General features: G+C 39.8%; 1 protein-coding gene across 1 annotated transcript; it reads left to right on the forward strand.

Moving 5' to 3' along the window:
- The first annotated feature begins 2020 nt into the window (after positions 1-2020).
- Positions 2021-25483, forward strand: LOC124139974 (flocculation protein FLO11-like). The gene is made up of 6 exons (XM_046507270.2): positions 2021-2291; positions 2782-2808; positions 4666-4995; positions 21673-22671; positions 23384-23459; positions 23688-25483. The coding sequence occupies exons 1-6, from the start codon at positions 2216-2218 to the stop codon at positions 23731-23733; spliced, it is 1554 nt and encodes a 517-aa protein (XP_046363226.2). The 5' UTR covers positions 2021-2215; the 3' UTR covers positions 23734-25483.
- Positions 25484-25657: the final 174 nt, after the last annotated feature.

Consider the following 25657-nt stretch of genomic DNA (forward strand, 5'->3'; position numbering starts at 1 on the left):
GCCATATCATTATCATGTAATCAATAACACTGGAATATCGCAAATTTATGTAAACTAGTAAAAGTGAATATAATCTTGGTAACCCATTATATTGAAAGAAATGCCAGGCTTACACGGCCACATAGATCCACGCTGGCGCACATATACACACGCGAAGATGTACACACACCGAGGCTCATATACACTGCAGTTACTGGAAAGCTGAATGTGTTATTTGAATTTTATTGAGTTAAAAATAGTACAGTAAACTACGGTTATAACGAACTCAAAGGGACCACTAATTTTAGTTCGTAATAACCGTAGTTCGTTATAGGCATATATACAGCATTTATACAACAAATGGTCGGGACTAAAAAATAAGTTCGTTATATAGGTCAGTTCGTTATAAGCGTGTTCGTTATAAATGAACTTTACTGCAATGTATTAAAATCAATTTATTGTCGCTACCTGTGTAGCGTTCATAGAAACATGGTCTGTGCACACTATTATGAAGCTATTGATCAACCTACACGATACTTATGCATAATGGCATTACAGTAATGTACCAACATCTTGCCTTTGAGTAGCATCGTCCATCATCGTCACTTGTGACACCGACGACAGATCAAACAACCCACAGTCTCGAAATAACGCTAGGAGTAATATTCAAATGGCGACCACCTTGACTTTCAGGTGACCATGTTTCTAAATAAATGAAACTTAAGTTAATTTCGTCCAAAATACATGTCGAAATAACATTAACTATACCTCTCCAAATGATATCGTATGTAATATGCTAAAAACATCCTTCCTTCCTTCCTTCCTTCCTTCTTCCATTCATTCATTCACTCATTCACGTTGTAAAGCTTTCACTGTGCGAGTTGTTACTCAGTTTATTTGGCTGGGTGAACAAACAGCTGCCTGGTCTTCCCTGCTGTAGACAAAGGTAGATAACTCTAGGTAACTTCAGTGAGAAATGTACACAAGTCTACGGTCATGTTGCCTCTCCCTTGTTGTTACCAACAAGAGCGGAGCTCTCTATAATATCGCTGCCACCAGTCAAACTTCCCCACTGTGATAGGTAGCTCCAACCATGCTTGGAGTTGAACTCGCAACCGACTGACCGTTATGTTTACAAACAAGCGATACATGTCAAAATACAAGTCAAAATACATGATACTCATACCATTCAACATGAAATATACTACTAAAAAAATGTCGTATATAATATGCTAAACGCATTCATTCATTCGTTCGTTCTTTCGTTCGTTCGTTCGTTCGTTCGTTCGTTCGCTCGTGCTAATGTTTCAATGTGCGAGTTGTTATTCAGCTGCCTTGTCTTCCCTGCTGCAGACAAAGGTAGACAACTCTAGGTTTCTTTAGTGAGAAGTGTGAACAAATTTACGGTCATGTTGCTGAACCTAACTTCTAGCTTTCCCAATGTGTGGACCTATTCCTGTGTGCATTGTACATAATCTACGTACCCATCCTAAAAAATCATACATGACCAAATACATTGTACATATTAGTCATTAATATGTTCTGGTCAAGATGATGAGTGTGTGAGTTATTTGTAACGCTTTGAAAAGTATTGGGATTATGACACGGCGAGTCAGCTTAATTCCAAGATGACCCAAGAGCACTGGAAGGGTAATGACAGATCAATGACCATATAACAGGAAGCCACAATCAGGAGTCCCCGGAACGACGAAGTGCAATACCGTAGTCTCGCTTGAATATTCGTGCATTCGGACTAAAAGAAACACAAGTCCCCTTTTTGAAGTCGTATATTATATAGTTTATATAATAATCTATCCGCCCAACACCAAAATCAAAACTCTTGTTTTAGCAAAAGAAATAGATATGAAAATAAACTGTGAACAAGTTGTTCAATATTATCCTTATTCTAATAGCAACATTGGATTGTTAATGGCAGATCAATTGCAGAGGTGAGCGACAGACGCTTACACACACAACAATACCTTACTGTTGCATCGTGTTTCAATGGGCAAATGTTACACAGAATCAATAGTGAACGTAAACGGTAAAGATCAGCTTGTGAGCAGTACACTTATTTGGGCGTTAGGGAAGGGTTGGGTTACCAACGTCCACAGGTACAACAGGATTGTACCGTCAGTAATGTAACAAGATGTACCATGGAATGAGCATCCGCTTTAAAATCCGTGGATGATGAATCTAGCCGAAGGATTTTTTGGGACTATAATGCTGAAGGAAAATGATACTAATCGAGATAATATGGGACGTTGGACTGTGCTGGATGCTGTGGATCATGATACCTCATATTTCACACGGTAACCCCACCTTTTTCACAACGTAAAACTAGAGCAAATATTCGTTAACGCCAACTTTTTCAACTCAGTATATTGTTTCTGGCGCTATCAAACTATCAGTTAACTTTATTTGAGAATATAAGGCATTGGGTGTGTGTATAAATGCTGAAGAAAGCTAGGTTTTTTTCTTCCATTTTAGTGTATGGCTAACTTTCAAGATTCTTAAACACACACATTGTCCTGTTCTGCATTGTGTTCTTATATCTTGACTCGGTATATCGGCACTTCGCTTACCTCCAAGTACTTTAAGTTCAATGGTCCAGTACATCCAATGAACGATGTTTCAGATAACGCAGTTTTATACTAATCCAAGAAGTCAATCAGTAGACGGCTATGTTTCCGATAACTTATAACAATACTGTATACTAATGTAACGCAATAGTAATACTAATACCATTATTATATTTGAAGGGATGAAATACATTTCAGTACTTTGCTTTCTTTTCACAAGGTGCCACCTGTCCAGCGAATGCAAATGGTATGTATTTAGCAGTGTGTGTTTGAAAACTTGTGGCTTAACTAAAGATACAAGAAGAAATTTGAAGTAGAAGTAGAAGATATTGTGTCAATGAAGTTACATTCCATAAGTCATCTCTGTATTCTTTCATACAAGTCCACGTTGAAATTTATATCAGATAGCCTTGACCTGTAGTATTTTTTTCAGCAATACTACACAAATTACAGTCTATAAACAAACCCAGTAGGAGAAGAGAAACGCTCTTCCAAGCTCGGTGCACAATACGTCGGGATGGGTACGCAATACATCGGTTATGCTCTAGAATATATCTGGTTGGGTAGTAGGTATACACGAGATGGGGAAGGACACTTAATTCATAGTGTTTGGTTGTGGATGCACAGTAGATTGGGAAGGACACATAATTCACAGTGCTTGGTTGTGGATATATAGTAGACTGGAAAGGACACATACTTTATAGTGCTTGGTTGTGGGATGTTGATACACACGAGATTGGGTAGGACACATAATACATACTGCTTGGTTGTGAATACACAGTGTATTGGATAGGACACATAATTCATAGTGCTATGTTGAGGATACACACGAGATCGGGAAGGAAACATAATTCATAGTGCTGGCTTGTGAATACACAGTGTATCGGATAGGACACATAAGTCCTAGAGCTGGGTTGCAAATTCACAGTGTATCGGGAAAGACACATAATTCATAGTGCTTGGTTGTAGATACACGGTATATCGGATAGGACACATAATTCATAGTGCTTGGTTGTGGATACACAGTAGATCGGGGAGGACATATAATTCATAGTGCTTGGTTGTGGATACACACGAGATTGGGTAAGACACTTAATTCATATTGCTGGGTTGTTGATACACAGTTTATCGGATAGGACACATAATTCATAGTGCTGGGTTGTGGCTTGTTTTTTTTGTGGATACACACGAGATTGGGTAAGACACTTAATTCATAGTGCTGGGTTGTTGATACACAGTTTATCGGATAGGACACATAATTCATAGTGCTGGGTTGTGGCTTGTTTTTTTGTGGATACACACGAGATTGGGTAAGACACTTAATTCATAGTGCTGGGTTGTTGATACACAGTTTATCGGATAGGACACATAATTCATAGTGCTGGGTTATGGCTTGTTTTTTTGTGGATACACACGAGATTGGGTAAGACACTTAATTCATATTGCTGGGTTGTTGATACACAGTTTATCGGATAGGACACATAATTCATAGTGCTGGGTTGTGGCTTGTTTTTTTGTGGATACACACGAGATTGGGTAAGACACTTAATTCATAGTGCTGGGTTGTTGATACACAGTTTATCGGATAGGACACATAATTCATAGTGCTGGGTTGTGGCTTGTTTTTTTGTGGATACACACGAGATTGGGTAAGACACTTAATTCATATTGCTGGGTTGTGGATACACAGTAGATCGGGAAATACACATAATTCATAGTGCTGGTTTGTAGATACACGGTGTATCGGACAAGACACATAATTCATAGAGCTGGGTTGTGGATACACAGCAGATCGGGTTGGGCACACAATATAGAAGAGACGGTACACAGTACGTCAGGAATGATGCAATGTACATCGGTCTTAGTAGCACAAATTGTAAATATAACCTTATATCAAAATATGATTTATTATTGCCATTAATACAATGCTTCTTCGAGATTGAACAAAACGTTTTAAGTATTGACAATCATGAACTAAACTGCTATTCTAACCATAACCCATGCCAAGACCATATGTTTATTTAAAATTATTCACATAAAAAGTAACGTGCAAGAACATGTGTGTGTCACTATGTTAGTCTTACGTATTTGCGTCTTTTTACAGTTGTGAATATGTGCCAATCTGACGTCAAACAGTCACCCTCGCTGTACTTGGACGGCGTGGATTCAGACGGTTTCACCGGCTCCTGTACGTGTCGGCTCCAGGCGGTAGACGGACCTATAAACTTCACAGTGTCAGCCGAGGCCATTGCTACAAACTGTCAGGCACTGTTGTATTCCACATCAATCAAGATCCTTATCAAATGTGATGGGTCATCTCCTGAGCCTGTGATTGGAACTCTGCAGCCTGGGAATGGCGCGTTTGTTACTCTTGTCAGACAGAACAAAGATGAAACAGTTGGATTTTGTGTCCATATACAGCAAGCTGGCGGAGGTAGGTCTAGCCTAGGTGGAACACTGTGGTAGTCAGATTATTACTCAGGTGGTGTGTATATGAACCACTAGCCTAGAATAGCATAATAATAGTCAAAACAATTTGGTGGGGCATTTATGTCCCAGGTGGACCACTGTTATTGTCCAAACGTCACTAAGGTAGCGAACTTGTGTAAATTTGCCGTGGGATAACATGGTACGGGAAGTAGACATGAAGGCTGGACACTACGACAGGCGCAGTGATAGTACGGTGTAGAGTACGTATAATCTGCACGCAGGAGGAACACTATGATAGACACAACAGCAGTGCGTTGTGTAGGTACGTGTAGCCTAAATGTAGGTGGAACACTTCAATAGACACAACATCAGTACGGTGTTGGGGTATGTAAAGCCTTAATATGGGCGGAACACTTCAATAGACACAACAGCAGTACGGTGTTGGGGTACGTATAGCCTTAATATAGGCGGAATACTTCGATAGGCACAACAGCAGTACGGTGTGGGGGTACGTGTAGCCTAAATATAGGCGGAATACTTCGATAGGCACAACAGCAGTACGGTGTGGGGGTACGTGTAGCCTGAATATAGGCGGAATACTTCGATAGGCGCATAGCCTAAATGTGATGTAACACAAAAGTGAAGAAATAGTAAACACAGTACTGATAGCCTATATGTAGGGTGGACACTATGATAGACAGCAGTAGTAAAGTGGGGGACATATAGCCTACATGTAGGGTGGACACTATGGTAGACAGCAGTAGTACAGTGGTATACGTATAACTTACATGTAGGTTGGACACTAAGGTAGACAGCAGTAGTAGAGTGGTATACGCATAGACTACATGAAGGTTGGACGCTATGATAGAAAGCAGTAGTAGAATGGGGAACGTATAGCCTACATGTAGGTTGGACACTATGGTAGACAGCTGTAGTAGAATGGGGTTCGTATAACCTATATGTAGGTTGGACACTGTGGTAGACAGCAGTAGTAAAGTGGTATACGTATAGACTACATGAAGGTTGGACACTATGATAGAAAGCAGTAGTAGAGTTGGGTACGTATATCCTACATGTAGGTTGGACACTATGATAGACAGCTAAAGTAGAGTGGGGTACGTATAGCCCACATATAGGGTGGACACTAAGATAGACAGCTGTAGTAGAGTGGTATACGTATAGCCCACATGTAGGGTGGACACTATGGTAGACAACAGTAGTAGAATGGGGTACATATAACCTACATGTAGGGTGGACACTATGATAGACAGCAGTAGTAGAGTGGGGTACGTATATCCTACATGTTGGCTGGACACTATGGTAGACAGCAGTAGTAGAGTGGGGTACGTATATCCTACATGTTGGTTGGACACTATGGTAGACAGCAGTAGTAGAGTGGTATACGTATAGCCTATATGTAGGTTGGACACTATGGTAGACAGCAGTAGTAGAGTGGGGTACGTATATCCTACATGTTGGTTGGACACTATGGTAGACAGCAGTAGTAGAGTGGGGTACATATAGCCTACATGTAGGGTGGACACTATGATAGACAGCTGTAGTAGAATGGGGGAAGTATAGCCTACATGTAGGGTGGACACTATGATAGACAACAGTAGCAGAATGGGGGACGTATAGCCTACATGTAGGGTGGACACTATGATAGACAGCTCGAGTAGAATGGGGGACATATAGCCTACATGTAGGTTGGACACTATGATAGACAGCAGTATTAGAGTGGTATACGTATAGCCTATATGTAGGTTGGACACTATGGTAGACAGCAGTAGCAGAGTAGGGTACGTATAGCCCACATGAACATTGTAGGTTGGACACTATGGTAGACAGCAGTAGCAGAGTAGGGTACGTATAGCCCACATGAACATTGTAGGTTGGACACTATGGTAGACAGCAGTAGTAGAGTGGGGTACGTATATCCTACATGTTGGTTGGACACTATGATAGACAGCAGTAGTAGAGTGGGGTACATATAGCCTACATGTAGGGTGGACACTATGATAGACAGCTGTAGTAGAATGGGGGAAGTATAGCCTACATGTAGGGTGGACACTATGATAGACAACAGTAGCAGAATGGGGGACGTATAGCCTACATGTAGGGTGGACACTATGATAGACAGCTCGAGTAGAATGGGGGACATACATGTATAGCCTACATGTAGGTTGGACACTATGATAGACAGCAGTATTAGAGTGGTATACGTATAGCCTATATGTAGGTTGGACACTATGGTAGACAGCAGTAGCAGAGTAGGGTACGTATAGCCCACATGAACATTGTAGGTTGGACACTATGGTAGACAGCAGTAGTAGAGTGGTATACGTATAGCCTATATGTAGGTTGGACACTATGGTAGACAGCAGTAGTAGAATGGGGTACGTATATCCTACATGTTGGTTGGACACTATGGTAGACAGCAGTAGTACAGTGGTATACGTATAGCCTACCTGTAGGTTTGTACACTATGATAGACAGCAGTAGTAGAGTGGGGTACATATAGCCTACATGTAGGTTGGACACTATGATAGTAAGCAGTAGTAGAATGGGGGACGTATATCCTACATGTTGGTTGGACACTATGGTAGACAGCAGTAGTAGAATGGGGTACGTATAGCCTACATGTAGGTTGGACACTATGGTAGACAGCAGTAGTAGAATGGGGTACGTATATCCTACATGTTGGTTGGACACTATAGTAGACAGCAGTAGTACAGTGGTATACGTATAGCCTACCTGTAGGTTGTACACTATGATAGACATCAGTAGTAGAGTGGGGTACATATAGCCTACATGTAGGTTGGACACTATGATAGTAAGCAGTAGTAGAATGGGGGACGTATAGCCTACATGTAGGGTGGACACTATGATAGACAGCAGTAGTAGAGTGGGGTACATATAGCCTACATGTAGGGTGGACACTATGATAGACAGCAATAGTAGAGTTGTATACGTATAGCCTACATGTAGGGTGGACACTATGATAGACAGCAGTAGTAGAATGGGGGACGTATAGCCTACATGTAGGGTGGACACTATGATAGACAGCAGTAGTAGAGTGGGGTACGTATAGCCTACATGTAGGGTGGACACTATGATAGACAGCAGTAGTAGAGTGGGGTACATATAGCCTACATGTAGGTTGGACACTATGATAGTAAGCAGTAGTAGAATGGGGGACGTATAGCCTACATGTAGGGTGGACACTATGATAGACAGCAGTAGTAGAGTGGGGTACATATAGCCTACATGTAGGGTGGACACTATGATAGACAGCAATAGTAGAGTTGTATACGTATAGCCTACATGTAGGGTGGACACTATGATAGACAGCAGTAGTAGAATGGGGTACGTATAGCCTACATGTAGGGTGGACACTATGATAGACAGCAGTAGTAGAATGGGGTACGTATAGCCTACATGTAGGTTGGACACTATGGTAGACAGCTGTAGTAAATCGGTATACGTATAGCCTACATGTAGGGTGGACACTATGATAGACAGCAGTAGTAGAGTTGGGGACATATTGCCTACATGTAGGGTGGACACTATGATAGTAAGCAGTAGTAGAGTGGGGTACATATACACTACTGCCTAGAAGTTCATTCCCCTTACACGCATGGGCAACGCGTTACGCAACCAGTGTGCATCGGGTTGGTCACGCGTGTGAGACCCGTGTGCAACGCGTTGCACACGGGTGTGCACCCCGTCCGCCACTCGTGTGCAACGCGTGACACACTCATTAGAGGGGGAACAAACTTTTGACCAAAGGAGGACCCGTCTTAAGCTGAACCTGGAGGTGGTAACAAGGAGAGAAAATTTTGTTATCCTGACGAAAAATGATAATACACATGTATTTCCTAATGTCTCCTTTCTTTATGTGATTTTGTGGGAATAACATGAATACTGTTGCGATTAAATAGATCTGTTTTGTTTTATACGACCATTGCTTCTAAATCCGATGGTGTTAATTAAGAGAATACATGGTCCTGGAACATGTTATTGCAATTGAAATGCTTTTATTGTGATTTGACATTAACCGTCTGTAGTACGACTTTCAGTGATAATATGTATGAGGTTTGGCGGCGCATTGTTTTTATTGGACCCTGATTACTTTATGATGACTTGGACTCTTTATCACAGCTCCATAGCCGTGAGGCTGGAAAAGAGCAGCATGTAATTAATGAGGGTGGGTTATATCATTGAGGATACACTTGAGGGAGAGAATACTAATTACCGTACTACAGGAAGAGACCTGTAGACGTAAGCGCGGGGTTGTGTTTTAGCTGGCCGTTTGATAATGGCCGCCAGGAGAAGTGAGCTTTGCCTGCATCATCTAAAATAAATAATAAGATACAGCAGTGTTATTTTCACGGTCTGTTGAATAAACTCCCAGCGCAACGGTCAATGTATCTTCTACTTGATCCTTGATACATCATTTTGTCTTTCACAATATATAGTATTTCAACGTACAAAGGACACTGATCTAAAGCAATTCCGCGGGAGTAGTTGTTACCTGTGCATTACTGTATTTTCCCAGTGAGTACCCGGATGATATAGCAGAAATCTAGACTTGTTCGCGACCTTTGCTCGCCATTCGTAAGCGCATTTTAATTGAAAGTAGAAGGACGTATGGTCACACTGATCAACAAAAATGAAATACAGTTTTTGAAATGTAGGTATATTTGTGGGGAGCATCGGTAATGGTGATGCAGTTTTGATAAGTCACTTGCTTAGTAATTGTGCAATCTTCGTGTACACTATTTTGACTTGCAACACAGAGTAAATATTTCACTGAACATTGCTTATTTTACCGTGTGTATATGTTTACATTCAAAATGTAAACAGATTTCACTAAGGAAATGTATTAAAACGCCTAAATATTCAGTTTATTTCACAAATTAACTGAAAAATATGTCCATCTTTATTAATATGATAACGAATTCCAAATATGTTTAATACCATCACCAAGTACAGTTCTGTATTGTTTGGCTTCTTTTCTTAGCATAATTAATATATTGTGATGTGTTTAAGCTCTCTTGGTCGTCTTTATCATTTTTAGTCAGTCGGTTAAATAAATGAATGGATTATTCAGTCAATTTGTAAAATGACTGAAATATTTAGATATTTAATAAATTGCCTGAGTGAATCATATTTTACACATTGACTGTAACATATACACGCTTACAAAAGAAAATACTTGTGAAAACACCGTCTATCGCGCATCGAAAAACTTCCCAACCAAACGGAAAGGAACAAGAATGATTCTGTTCAAAGCTGCAGCGAATGAATGAAAACAAAATGCAAATATCATTATAACAACCTACCAAAGTTATAATGTATCCGGGAATATCAACATACAGGAACAATATCCATTGCGTCTGCAGCTGTACAAAAATACTTATTCGATGTAAAATGTCTATGTGAGAATCAAATACTTTAATAATAATTATTTGGAAACAATATTTGGAAACAATATTTGGAATATATATGAAATATATTAAAATATTTAAATATATCGTTTTTAAACGTTATTTAAATGTATCGAATAGTATAACCCGTGTTTGTTTCTTAACTGATCACTTATTTTGTTTCAATTGTTTCACATAGGTGCCAAGTTAGCTGTGAAAGCCCACGTGACAACTATTTTTATAATGTCCACGGTTCTTAAAAACATACATTGAGTTAGATAACAATGAACAACTAGTCAGTGTATTATCGGTTACCCTTTGAACAAAGTACATTCGATGGTCCTTCAGCATCAACATTGTCGAGGTGTAATTTCATTTGTTTCTTATAATAAAGCTTGAAATTCTTTATGATCCTGGCATCTAGTGTTAATTGTTAAAGTTAATCTCTGCAGCCGGTGCGTGTCAAAACACGGGGTTGTGTACTCGCGGGCAGATGACCACGGAGTACGCTGACCACTGTGTCGGATTAACGAGACTGATTAATGAGTGATTTCAGTAATTCGTTGCAAATTAGGTGTGTCGGAGTCGGAGTGCGAGAATGTCGGATTAACGGGACTAAATAGCGCTGAATCAATCGGTTCCCATCATTTGTGTCGGATAAAGCCGAGCGTCGGATTAACGAGTGTCGGATTAACGAGACTTGACTGTATGTTGTTTTTACATCTGTACTTCACGCCATGATATGAGTATTCCCTAGGTTTAGTAACCCTACCTTCACATGTAAACACTTACTTTTGACGTATCCACTGTGCAAGATAACAGTAATTAATCAATCAACGTATTTCCTGTTGATCCTTTGATGTCTGGGAATGATCAGTTGATTTACAAAAAAAGTAAAGCAACTGATCATACATCACTTGCTGGGCTGCGACGTGCATAACTCACATTCCACCTCACTTCAAACCTGGATTTAGATTAAATAATTACCCCACGTACAAGAAAGACCAAATTTGAACCTTTATCGGGTAATCTGAGTTGTGCTACAACTAAGTATACATGTTATAAATTCATTAACTGAGCAGCAAGTGAATTACGACAAATACACAAGTGTAGGGTTATACCAGAAAATGTGGATGACAACAAGGGAGTAGTAATTGTATCATCCACGCAATCCGAAATCCGCAAATGCTTTCACTCAGGGATACTTTTTTATTATCAAACTGTAACAATCAGGGGTATTTCCAAATGACGACATCCGATGAGCTTTCGCCGTTATTTGTCTGTTTGTTTAGGCTGAAGAAATTAATTACCATGCGCCCTTTGTTGAAATCTTCATAGATCACGGGTAACCAATCAGTTTTCAAAAATGCGTAAGTTTATTTAGCTGTCCTTGCAGACTGGTAGCCCAGTCTCTTGTCACGCTCGGTTGCGTTAACGAGCAAATTGACTCACGGCAGCTAGTAAGCCCAAGCGGAAATCCAAAGGTCGTGCTACCTGAAGAATCAACCTTCATTTGCGAAATATCTACTGCTCTCAAAATCAATATTTCTCCCAATACTAAAAGTCAGAACTTTCTAACCAAGGAGTACCAGTTGAAACTGGTCGATGGCTGAACATTCCCAGGGAAGACAACCAGTGTCCACTCTGTGATTCTATCGCCGTGGGAGATGAATTGCATTACATCCGATGTGAAGCTTTTCACCAACGGCGATATGAACTCTTAAATAAGCAATATCTTAAGTTTCCAAACATTTAAGAAAATTATGACCACTAACAGTGTAAGAAATCTTAAAGGCCTATCTAAATTCCTTAACAATGTGTACAATACAATTGGTAAATTGTATTAGTATCCACGTATCCTATTTTTATTAAATTGTACATAATAAAAATTGTAGATAATTGTATGTCATGTTATTCTAAGAATAAATGAGTTTGAGTCCGACACCCGAGAAGAAGCCAGAGATTAGTGCCCCTTTTTGAATAGTTTACAATCATGTGTTTTACCGTTAGCTGTGTTGGCTTAAACGTATTTTTATTTCAAAAGAAATCTGTATCGGTAAAAAAGCAAAACATGCTTATGTAATACCTCTCCAGGTAACAACTTAACAACCGCTGGATATATATAAGAGAGTGATGAACATAAACATACAAAATGCACAAATGAAAGCAAGCAAGTGGTGTCTTTGAAATAAGGTAATGCAGTTTTCCTTTACTACATGCATAAACTTAAGCTACTCAAACCTTTTGCTTTTGACAATGATGTCATGAACTGATTTAAGAAGAGTCATGTTTGTAGAACTGCTTAACTACTGCCATGTAATATAATTTTTAGACCATACCCATGTGTGTAGAAATACACAGTGTTTCTGATATTATCGTATTTTTTAACAGTTATAGAAAAAGTGAATTGCATCTTCAAGGTGATATCCACAAGTGCAGTCTGGTATGTCTGATACATGTCGTCTAAACGTATCAGCGTTTAAGTCACTGCAGCCGAGCCTAAGGCGACAGTGGACAATTTGGCATGATCTATGAAAATATTTGAAGTCAAAATTATTAATAATTGCATCAGAACGATTAATTAAGGATTTGATTTCTTTTAATGAGCGAGCATTAGTTACTTCATCGGATAGAGGGTTCCGCAGGTTGATCATATCCAGAAAAAATGATAATAAGCATAGGACTGTGTTCTACATTTGATTGTTTGTATGTTGAATCTTTTCCTAAGGTTATATTTCCTGTTATCAGAGAATTGAATATACACTTTTCAAATAATTTGGCTAAGCAACTTGTGAGTGCTACAAGTCTATAATTTGAGCATTCATGTTCATCGCTGACACTGACACCGCATCAGCCCGGCAGTGGACTTGACACAATTATTTGCGCACCGATTATATAACTCCTACAGACAGGTGGGGTGGTTGTTCAAAGCGAAACGGACGACCCCGTCTGTTATCTAATAAATGCTGTGCGGCGCCTTTGATCTTGCCTCCAACCATACACCTTATAGTAGTAAACGACGATCAGGATGGCCTGGAAATAAACACAATTCTGTCTGCCCGGTGCATCCACAATTAACTAGAATGCTTCATATCTACAAATATATATAGAAAATAGATTGCACTTCTTTATTTAATCATTACCCTTTTTTACCCTAATAGTACAAGTGCTTCCCCGTGTGCGAGATAGGCTTAAGTCGGAAAGCGCACGTTATATCTCCGAGGTACCTATCTACCAGAACTCTATTTGCTGTTCTGGCCATACATAAATATATGTAAGTTACGTACATGGGGAGGCTAGATTATTTACAGCTTACAGCAATATAGTGCAAATATTATGTTCAATAAAAGAAAACGTTGATAGATCTATAACACACTTTTTGTACTATTAAACCAACTGTGGACTTTTAAGACATTTTCGCTTATTGTAATAACATCTAGCTAACCAATCATGTCTATCTCTGAAATCCACAAGCATAGTTGCTGTCAAACCTAAAAAACATATTCAGGGAGGTCAGTTTTGATTTGCCAAGCACCTTAAGGTGAGTTTATTTTTAAACTGTCAAAAGCGATTGTCCCTTCAATACTAGTATATGTCTGGAAGCTGTCTCTCGGACTGTTATGGGTTATGATGTATTTTATGATATAACTGGGGAATGTTCAAATTAGTTACTGTCGTTTAATCCAACGTTCTAACTGTCAACTGTCTCAACAGGATCATAGGTTTGGTTATATATCTCCTCCCTGTCTCTATGTCTTAAGTTGTTAATCGGTAACTGCGGTCCAAATGTATCAACTTATTCATCTATTGTTGCAAACTTGACTGATTTAAACATATCTTATTGATCATGAACTACTCAGTCAGTCAAGCACCTGTATCAGAAATGTAAAACCAGCCATGTTTCATGTAGTCCCAATATCACTGAAAAATGCCGATGTAACGTGACAAATAAATTTACTCACAGGCAATATATTTTTCGTGAGAGTGAAGCACAATTTTATTAAAGTTTTATTAACAATTTCATAAACTATAATAATATTAATATTAAAATTCATCATCACTTGCCAAGTTTATGAAAATGTCCCCATTTGGGAGATGTCACATATAAACAAGGATTCGAACTAAGTTTGATCGTCTTTGACACTGAGGTTTATCCCCACTTTGCCAGCAAACTGCAGAAGATTAACAGTGAGTGAGTGAGCATCGTTTCTATGTTTATACAAGAAAAGATGTCATGCCAAAAACGCTCACAGTAGTTAGTAAGTAAACTCACGACCTGTCATGACCTGGTTGAGTGACTTCCTCAAATGAACGTGAAAGGATTACCCACAGAGAAAGAAAGGATTAAAGTCACCCATAAATCTTATCCTAACGTAGTACTCCAACTTCTAAATGCCTCTCAAAGAAGGATTAAAATCCTAAAGATATCCTATCTACGTGGTATAGGTACTCACAACCTCTAATAATAAACTGTTACGTTTGGTATCCCCAGCAATACTCACTATGGTAATTGGGCAAATGTAAAAATCACAAACCCTAACGAGATTCTGTCTACATGGTCACACCCGGTGATTGTGAAGATCTCAAATTTTATCAACTGTCAGACAGCATGGCTGTTCATATTCATTTACAACATCCTCTTATAATTAGTATAAAAGTGTCCCACACAAAACCTTCTTTTATTTATTTTTCAAAATACAACACAGAAAGTTGGGTGTGGGGAAATGGGACATATTCCTACGTGAAATAATAAGACATTAGTAGTGGTGACGGCTATGTCATAATTGAACTGTCTAAAGCATAAATTTGGCGAACGAAAAACGTTATATTTGCAATCAAATGGAATGACTCGTGTGGGCAAATGAATATGTTCGCAATCCACAAACAATTATTTTATTAATGGCGAACATTTACCAACCCGCGACAATCGTGTCAACACGGGGGTTTCTTAGCAATAAACTCGCATCTAAATTCACTACTGTTCTACTGTCGGCTAGCCACAATGGCTAGACTGGACCCTAGTGGAATGGTTCATGCCATAAAAGTCTAGCAACCGAACACTAATTAAGATGGGCCGACCTTGTATTTACGGTCTGGTGAACACAGCTCAATGGCCGCTCATTAACTCAAATTTCACATCTCACTGTTTTGTTTTATTTCACTATTCATTTGATAAATTTGTCAACTTCAACTGGAACCCGGTCCCGTGTTACACGCGTGGCACACGCGTGTGCAACGGGTTGCACACGCGATTCACACCCGTTGGACACGGGTGTGCAACGGGTGTGAATCGCGTGTGCAACCCGTTGAGCACCCGTGTCACATGCGTGTTACACGCGTTCTCAACGCGTGTTAGGGGAATGAACTTTTAGGCAGTAGTGTAGCCTACATGTAGGGTGGACACTATGATAGACAGCTGTAGTAGAATGGGGGAAGTATAGCCTACATGTAGGGTGGACACTATGATAGACAACAGTAGCAGAATGGGGGACGTATAGCCTACATGTAGGGTGGACACTATGATAGACAGCTCGAGTAGAATGGGGGACATATAGCCTACATGTAGGTTGGACACTATGATAGACAGCAGTATTAGAGTGGTATACGTATAGCCTATATGTAGGTTGGACACTATGGTAGACAGCAGTAGCAGAGTAGGGTACGTATAGCCCACATGAACATTGTAGGTTGGACACTATGGTAGACAGCAGTAGTAGAGTGGTATACGTATAGCCTATATGTAGGTTGGACACTATGGTAGACAGCAGTAGTAGAATGGGGTACGTATATCCTACATGTTGGTTGGACACTATGGTAGACAGCAGTAGTACAGTGGTATACGTATAGCCTACCTGTAGGTTGTACACTATGATAGACAGCAGTAGTAGAGTGGGGTACATATAGCCTACATGTAGGTTGGACACTATGATAGTAAGCAGTAGTAGAATGGGGGACGTATAGCCTACATGTAGGTTCGACACTATGATAGACAGCAGTAGCAGAGTAGGGTACGTATAGCCCACATGTACATTGTAGGTTGGACACTGTGGTAGACAGCAGTAGTACAGTGGTATACGTATAGCCTATATGTAGGTTGGACACTATGATAGACAGCTGTAGTAGAATGGGGTAAGTATAGCCCACATGTACATTGTTGGTTCGACACTATGGTAGAGAGCAGTAGTAGAGTGATATACGTATAGACTACCTGTAGGTCGGACACTATGATAGGCAGCAGTAGTAGAATGGGGGACGTATAGCCTACATGTAGGTTAGACACTATGATAGACAGCTGTAGTAGAGTGGGGTACGTATATCCTACATGTAGGTTGGACACTATGATAGACAGCAGTAGTACAGTGGTATACGTATAGCCTACATGTAGGTTGGACACTATGATAGACAGCTGTAGTAGAGTGGGGTACGTATATCCTACATGTAGGTTGGACACTATGATAGACAGCAGTAGTAGAGTGGGGGACATATAGCCTACATGTAGGGTGGCTACTATGATAGACAGCAGTAGTAGAATGGGGTACATATAGCCTACATGTAGGATGGACACTATGATAGACAGTAGTAGTAGAATGGGGTACATATAGCCTACATGTAGGTTGGACACTATGATAGACAGCAGTAGTAGAATGGGGGACGTATAGCCTACATGTAGGATGGACACTATGATAGACAGCAGTAGTAGAATGGGGTACGTATAGCCTACATGTAGGATGGACACTATGATAGGCAGCAGTAGTAGAATGGGGGACGTATAGCCTACATGTAGGATGGACGCTATGATAGGCAGCAGTAGTAGAATGGGGTACATATAGCCTACATGTAGGATGGACACTATGATAGGCAGCAGTAGTAGAATGGGGTACGTATAACCTTCATGGAGGTTGGACACTATCGTTGACACAGTAGCAGTACATTAGCGCACGTATAGTATACGACTTTGACGGTTACAGCGATAATACGGCGAGGATACATGTACGCACTAGTTGTCATGGAGATGAATGCTGTGATATACAGAGCGTCAAATACAGGACGCGTGTATTCCACAATATTAATTGAACAAAAACACTCATTTTGGGATACGTAAAACCTATGTACTTATGATAATAAGAAATCAGTTAGGTGGTACAACAACACGTCTGAAATCATCTGTAAAGAACACTTGATTAGGGCTTCTTGTAACAGTTACAATGTACATATTGGTATGTCATTGTAGCCTAAGGTTGAACGCTGTTACGCTGAAAATGCAACAGCTTGGAGGGACAGGCCTGTCCTACATGTAGGCTTGAAACAACACGTGTGGCTGGGAAGGGGTTCTCTAGTTATATCGAATTTACAACAGTCAGGCCCAGACTTGGTTTGATAACATGATATCTACAACATGGCGCTAATGCAGGACTTGTTTACATATGACATCATTATGTGTTCACAGGTCCTCGCGAGGTTTGATATAATAACAAGTGTGTTGACAGGTCCTCGCGAGGTTTGATATAATAACAAATGTGTTGACAGGTCCTCGCGAGGTTTGATATAATAAACAGTGTGTTGACAGGTCCTCGCGCGGTTTGATAAAATAACAAGTGTGTTGACAGGTCCTCGTAAGGTTTGATATAACAACAAGTGTGTTGACAGGCCCTCGTTAGGTTTGATATAGTAACAAGTGTGTTGACAGGTCCACGCGAGGTTTGCTATAATGACAAGTATATTGACAGGTCTTCGTAAGGTTTGATATAATAACAAGTGTGTTGACAGGTCCTGGCGAGGTTTGATTAATAAACAGTGTGTTGACAGGTCCTCGTAAGGTTTGATATATTAACCATTGTGTTGACAGGTCCTCGCAAGGTTTGATATAATAACAAGTATATTGACAGGTCCTCGTAAGGTTTGATATAACAACAAGTGTGTTGACAGGTCCTCGCGAGGTTTGATATAACAACAAGTGTGTTGACAGATCCTCGCGAAGTTTGATATAATAACAAGTGTATTGACAGGTCCTCGCGAGGTTTGATATAATAACAAGTGTGTTGACAGGTCCTCGTAAGGTTTGATAAAATAACAAGTGTGTTGACAGGTCCTCGCGAGGTTTGATATAATAACAAATGTGTTGACAGGTCCTCGCGAGGTTTGATATAATAAACAGTGTGTTGACAGGTCCTGGCGCGGTTTGATTTAACAACAAGTGTGTTGAGTGGTCCTCGTAAGGTTTGATATAACAACAAGTGTGTTGACGGATCCTCGCGAAGTTTGATATAACAACAAATGTGTTGGCAGGTCCAGGCGAGGTTTGATATAATAAACAGGGTGTTGACAGGTCCTCGCGCGGTTTGATATAATAACAAGTGTGTTGACAGGTCCTCGTAAGGTTTGATATAACAACAAGTGTGTTGACGGATCCTCGTTAGGTTTGATATAGTAACAAGTGTGTTGACAGGTCCACGCGAGGTTTGATATAATAACAAGAATATTGACAGGTCTTCGTAAGGTTTGATATAACAACAAGTGTGTTGACAGGTCCTGGCGAGGTTTGATTAATAAACAGTGGGTTGACAGGTCCTCGTAAGGTTTGATATATTAACCATTGTGTTGACAGGCCCTCGTAAGGTTGGATATAATAACAAATGTGTTGACAGGTCCTGGCGAGGTTTGATATAATAACAAGTATCTTGACAGGTCCTCGCGAGGTTTGATATAACAACAAGTGTGTTGACAGATCCTCGCGAGGTTTGATATAATAACAAGTGTGTTGACAGGTCCTCGCGAGGTTTGATATAATAACAAATGTGTTGACAGGTCCTCGCGAGGTTTGATATAATAAACAGTGTGTTCAAAGGTCCTCGCGCGGTTTGATATAATAACAAGTATCTTGACAGGTCCTCGTAAGGTTTGATATAACAACAAGTGTGCTGACGGATCCTCGCGAAGTTTGATATAACAACAAGTGTGTTGACAGATCCTCGCGAGGTTTGATATAATAACAAGTGTGTTGAGAGGTCCTCGTAAGGTTTTGATATAATAACAAGTGTGTTTACAGGTCCTCGCGAGGTTTGATATAATAACAAGTGTGTTTACAGGTCCTCGCGAGGTTTGATATAATAACTAATGTGTTGACAGGTACAGGCGAGGTTTGATATAATAAACAGTGTGTTGACAGGTCCTCGCGCGGTTTGATATAATAACAAGTGTGTTGACAGGTCCTCGTAAGGTTTGATATAACAACAAGTGTGCTGACAGATCCTCGCGAAGTTTGATATAACAACAAGTGTGTTGGCAGGTCCTGGCGTGGTTTGAAATAACAACAAGTGCGTTGATAGGTGAGCTTAAATGGGATTTAACGTCGCGTCCAAGATTATTGCACTTATATAGCGACGTGCATGCACGTACATGTATGTGTATGTGTGTGTGGCTGCTTGTACTAGCCTGGACTGATGCCGATTTATAGTGCTAACACATTGAGATACCATGCCGCAGTTTAACATGAATACCCCACTTAGACACAGTATACTGACTCCGAGCCGACCAGTCCTTTTAGCCCCTTTATGCCGAGCGCCAGACAGGGTAACAACAAGTAACATCTTTTAACGTCGTTTGGTATGACGCGGCCGGGGGCGTTGATAGATCCTCGCGTGGTTTGATATAGCGAAAAGCGTGTTGACAGGTCCTAGCGAAGAATTGAGACTGAACAGGTTTTCTGTAGGTGTAATATCATTATCTGCTCTACAGGTGGGAGTAGGTCTACTCTCGGTCGATAATTCATATTTCCACGAAGTAAAGTCAGAAGGGCGCAGCTCGTAACATATTGCAGTATCATTTTACGTTCTGCATAGCGATTCGGGACCAGGCCAAAGTAGTGATTAATTGTTCGAGCATTGATCCCTCTACTGGGACCACCATGGCAGTCAATGAGCTAAGTCACAGCTGCTGGAAATATATTTTCTGATGATAATTCCTCCATTAGCTATCAATACTTATCGCCCTTTGGGGCTACCGGATCCACATAGCTGGAGTCGAATCTGTAAAATAACCGTAATGTAGATAATAATCATAACGATAACTAGATTCCTTTTTGGGCTTGTCTTGTCAGATATTTACTATGAATATTCATGTTGAAACGTTTGATATTCAATTCATTTTGACTTATTGCGAAGTATATATTGTTATGTTGGTACCTCCAGATTAAGCAATACTTTATTTTCAATTCAATTCAATTCCGTTTATTTCGTAAGTGTAGGCCATCGATCTTATTGTTCTGACAATAATGTACTACGAAGTGACATCGCTTCATAGATACAGATAGCTAGACGTTTAATTAATTTTCAATAAGTTGTAGACATAATGATATTAAGTTTTTGTTTGGTCGGATATTTACAATATTTCTTTGGTAAGTGATCCACCCGTAACTTGTTATAACCGGGGCTAACGAAAATGATGCTCGTTGTACACATACCCAGCATCACAAACACAACATAATCTTCTGTCACTTGGGATATTAGCTTATAATTATCTCCCAGTTTCAACACACAGTTGATGCGAAAAACACCTAAACTTAGCAAGCGCCACTCTCAATTTATTGACGGCATCACAATTATGATACAACTCTGTATCAAACGATACCACGAATTGAGAATAAGAGTAAGACTTACTACCCTTTTCCAGAAGACCATGCCACTCCTGTTCATGACTACATTTCAGATGCGACATAAATTCTGACAAAAACGAATGAGGGTGACTTATGCACTGGTTTTCCCAAACAGAGCGAAACCCCAAGTTGAACAATACAGATTTACAGTTTGAGACCCAATTAATGTTGCCATAACTTTCTGCCTGAAGCATCATATAATAACATTTCTTCGGATAGCGACAATCAGACTTACCCTATAACTTTAACCAATAACCAATTACTCTTTTGCATGCATAAAGATATAATGGATAACGCCCACATTCACCTCGAACCATGTTGTTGGGTGTTGACGATTTGACACCTAGAAAGCGCTTGCATGCCAATGTGTGTACGGTTCCTGGTTCATCATTCTGGTGTAGACCCCAGACTTGGGAACCATAGAGCGAAATTGGGACTATTTTCATATAAAATATTTTAAAATATAAGTCATGTCTCAGAGGATATATTGTACATAACATATATGCCATATTTTAAAGGTTTAAAGGTAGGACATTTTCGTATTTCTATCGTGTATGCACATTGGTATGTAATTTCAATTCAATATGTTCATGGCTTTCAGATGGACAAATGAAATTGACATGTCTCGCTCAAGACATAAATGACATTTTGGACAAGGTCACAACTACTACAACAGTTCCTCCTTTGACTGACCCACCGACAACCAGTCCGACAACGCCACAGACAACGACCAGCTCACCTGTCACTGAATCTGTAACGACTTCTTCTGTTTCGACTAGTACTGAGAAACCCACCACGTCTTCATCAGTGCCGACTAGCACTGAGAAACCCACCACGTCTTCATCAGTGCCGATGGGTACTGACAAGCCTACCACGTCTTCATCCGTGTCGACCAGTACTGCGAAACCCACCACGTCTTCATTCGTGCCGACTAGCACTGAAAAACCTACCACATCTTCATCAGTGCCGACCAGTACTGAGAAACCCACCACATCTTCATCAGTGCCGACCAGTACTGAAAAACCTACCACATCTTCAACAGTGACGACTACTACTAAGAAACCCACCACGTCTTCATCTGTGTCGACTAGTACTAAAAAACCTACGACATCTTCATCAGTGCCGACCAGTACTGAAAAACCAACCACATCTTCATCAGTGCCGACCAGTACTGAAAAACCAACCACATCTTCATCAGTGCCGACCAGTACTGAAAAACCTACCACATCTTCATCCGTGTCGACCAGTACTGACACTGGGTCGAACACTACTGACTCCCCTCCAGCAACTTCCTCTGGTTCACCCAGCACTGTCAAACCTGTTTTGCCTCCTGACACTACCAACACATCTTCGACCACCTTATCCGTTTCGGCGAACACAGACAATACCACCACGCGATCATCTGATTTGACCAGTTTAAAAACAACAAATACAACAGGCGGGGTAACGTCTACAAATACATCATCTGCTCCAGATCCGCCTGTCCCATCTACTAGTGGAAATACCACAGCTACTCCTCTTGGCCCGTCCACAATTACTACCCCTGGAGGAACAAACGTGACCAGTACGGAAGCCGTTAGTGTGTTCATCACATACCTAGGTAAAGTATTCTTATTTGTTATGTTCATATTGATACATGTAAACCATATATATTTTGTATACATGTATGCCATATAAATTCGTATACACTGTAATATCAAAATATACATCACATAATGAACATTTGTTTCTTCATACATATGTGGGGCGTTGGGATAGCCTAATGGTTCAAGCGTTCGCTTGTCACGCCGAAGACCCGGGTTTGATTCTCCACATTGGTCAAATCTGTGAAGTCCATTTCTTGTGTCTCCCGCCGTGATGTTGCTGGAATATTGCTAAAAGCGGCGTAAATTCAAAAATATGTAAAATGTTGCATGTAATTATTCCGTATGACAAGTCAGCAAAACACATTTTTCAGGCAACGCTTTCTACACATGTGTTTTAATTGAAAAAATTCCGAGGAGAATTGACATTGAGATGCATTGCCATTTCCCGTGTTTTAGCAATATAAACTGCCGGGCAAAAGAATGTATGCACTTGAACGGATTTGACCAAACAATTATATATGTTATCAAAACGTTATTCGGCTGAAAACAGTAGTCGAAACACTGCAATTCAAGATCCAAAGCTCAGCTATGATACCCGTCTAAAATGCAACATCAAATAACCATTTCTTGTTGGTTTCATTTAAGCCTCCAACAAACATAGGTGTATATTTACTTTTGTCAGACAGTTTATGTCACTCTAACTGTAAAGTATATTATATGTTCTAGACGACATTCTTGTGACATGCGCTTTCCTGGGCATCATTCTACTCCTTGTGTTGCTTGGATTATTTGTGCGTTGCAGGTAAAAGGACTCTTTGTTGTTGTTGAAAGTATTAAAACTGTTGTAAACATTCATTACACATTTTTCAACGTGAGTAATGTACAAAGGTTACTCATGGACAGCATATTAAACAGAAAGAGAACGTGCGTTTTTATCTCATTACATTGAAACATAATTTCATTGACTACAAAATGTACAAATATCAATTTTATAAGTACGATTATTCAAAGGTTTCCATCCTGTTTGTAGAGACAGGGCAGCCAGGGACGCCGATCAAGCCACACCTCAGGTGTGACAACTGACGGACGCGTGGTGCCACGTTCTTGGAATACAGGATACATGCTGGAGTCGGAATGGACCGCTTGGACTGGTGTAAAGAAAGCCTATATGTGGAATTAAATAACAGATAGAATTCCATCAGTTCTATGGACTTGTACACACAGAATCTGTGTGGGATTAATGAAGAGATACAATACCATCAGTTTTGTTGGCTTGTCCACATAGACTATGTGTGGGATTAATTAAGAGATAATGTTCCATCAATGCTATTGACTTGTACACAAAGAACTTGTGTGGCATAACTTAAGAGATAAAATTCAATCAGGACTATTAAATTGTTCACACAGAAGATCTGTGGAAATATTGAAGAGATACAATACCATCAGTTATGTTGGCTTGTACACATATACTACTCAAAAGAAGTTAAGGATCACCCGATTCTTTCATAATGGTAAAGTTAATCTGTCATGACATGAGAGATTAACTATAGTAATATGAAAGAATCAGGTGATCCTTAACTTCTTTTGTGTAGTATAGAATATGCGTGGAATTAATTAAGGGACTATTGACTTGTTCACCAACACATATGTGTGGAAATAATTAAGAGATTATATTAAAACCATTGATTTGTGTACATAGAATACATGTGGAATATATTAAGAGAGAAAATATCATCAGGGCCCACTTGCACAAAGCGTTCTTAGTGCTAAGATGATCCCATACCTTAACATAGGCTTACAATAGTCGTAGTGCTAAGATTGCTTTGTGTAAGTGGGCCCAGGACGATGGACGTGGACACAAGGAATGTGTGTGCAGTTGAGACAATATATCGAGAGGTCAGTTGACGTATACACACAAAATATGAGTGGAATTAAGACATCATACCACGAAGACACCTGGCCTGTGTACACAAAATATGAGTGAAACACATATACATTTATTAAGCAATTCATAAGGACTTCTGACAGTAAATTGTCCTCAAACGAAAACCACGTTGATTGTTTACATATGTACAACCACCAGGTGTCTGTTAATAAACAGAAACAAACACAACAACTGCTGACTTGTACACACAGATATCGTACAAACCATATCCGTCGCCAGGTCAAATTTCAAAATGATTTTTACAGATGTATTTAAAGTTTTCATTATGTTATATGTACAGTATTTTACTCAGTGTACGAAATAAGAATTGAGAAAGTTTTCTGCATCACTAAAGACATGTTTATGATAAATCAATAGGTTCTCAGAAGCCAAAACTTTAGTCTTGAACGATAAACATTAAACTCATACCAGTTTAATCTTCTTAGGACGAAATCGACAAACGTGGTTATATTCATGATGGTAATCGTAAATCGAAGTTCAAGTGTATAACGCAAATTTACATGCACTTCGTCTGTATTGGCCCGAGGTATATATCGCACGTTATGAGCAGTTGAGGGGAGTTATAGCAGCAGTGCGTGTGACCTACACAATGTGCGAGATTTATGTTTGTATTATAACCCATGGATGGCCTATTTCTATAAAGGGTTGAGGTGTTATCAGCACTAAGAATAATACCCTCACCATTCACAGTTGACATACAATAACTTCAGCATTGATAAACTGTATTCTTATATAATTAAATGCAGGTTATAACCGTTTATGGAGCAAAGCGTCTGAACCTTTAGTAAGGACATTTAGAGCAGCGCGAAGTAACCAGTAAGTTTGACGCCAATATTCAATAAGACTATATATTATTCATGTGTACATTGAAATAAAATAAACTGTGATATTTCCATTTTGATTATTTGTTCACTACTAAACGCCCACTAATGAAATAGCTTGTGTGAAGTCTAGTGCAATATACTGAACCGCAAAAGAAACGTCACCATGGATAGATATATGAGAAACCTTATTTGTCCAAACACTGTAAACATACTTTGAGACATATTAACAAG

This window comes from Haliotis rufescens, unplaced genomic scaffold, assembly GCF_023055435.1.
Source record: "Haliotis rufescens isolate VD_foot unplaced genomic scaffold, xgHalRufe1.0.p SCAF_5, whole genome shotgun sequence".
Classification (NCBI taxonomy): Eukaryota; Metazoa; Mollusca; class Gastropoda; order Lepetellida; family Haliotidae; genus Haliotis; species Haliotis rufescens.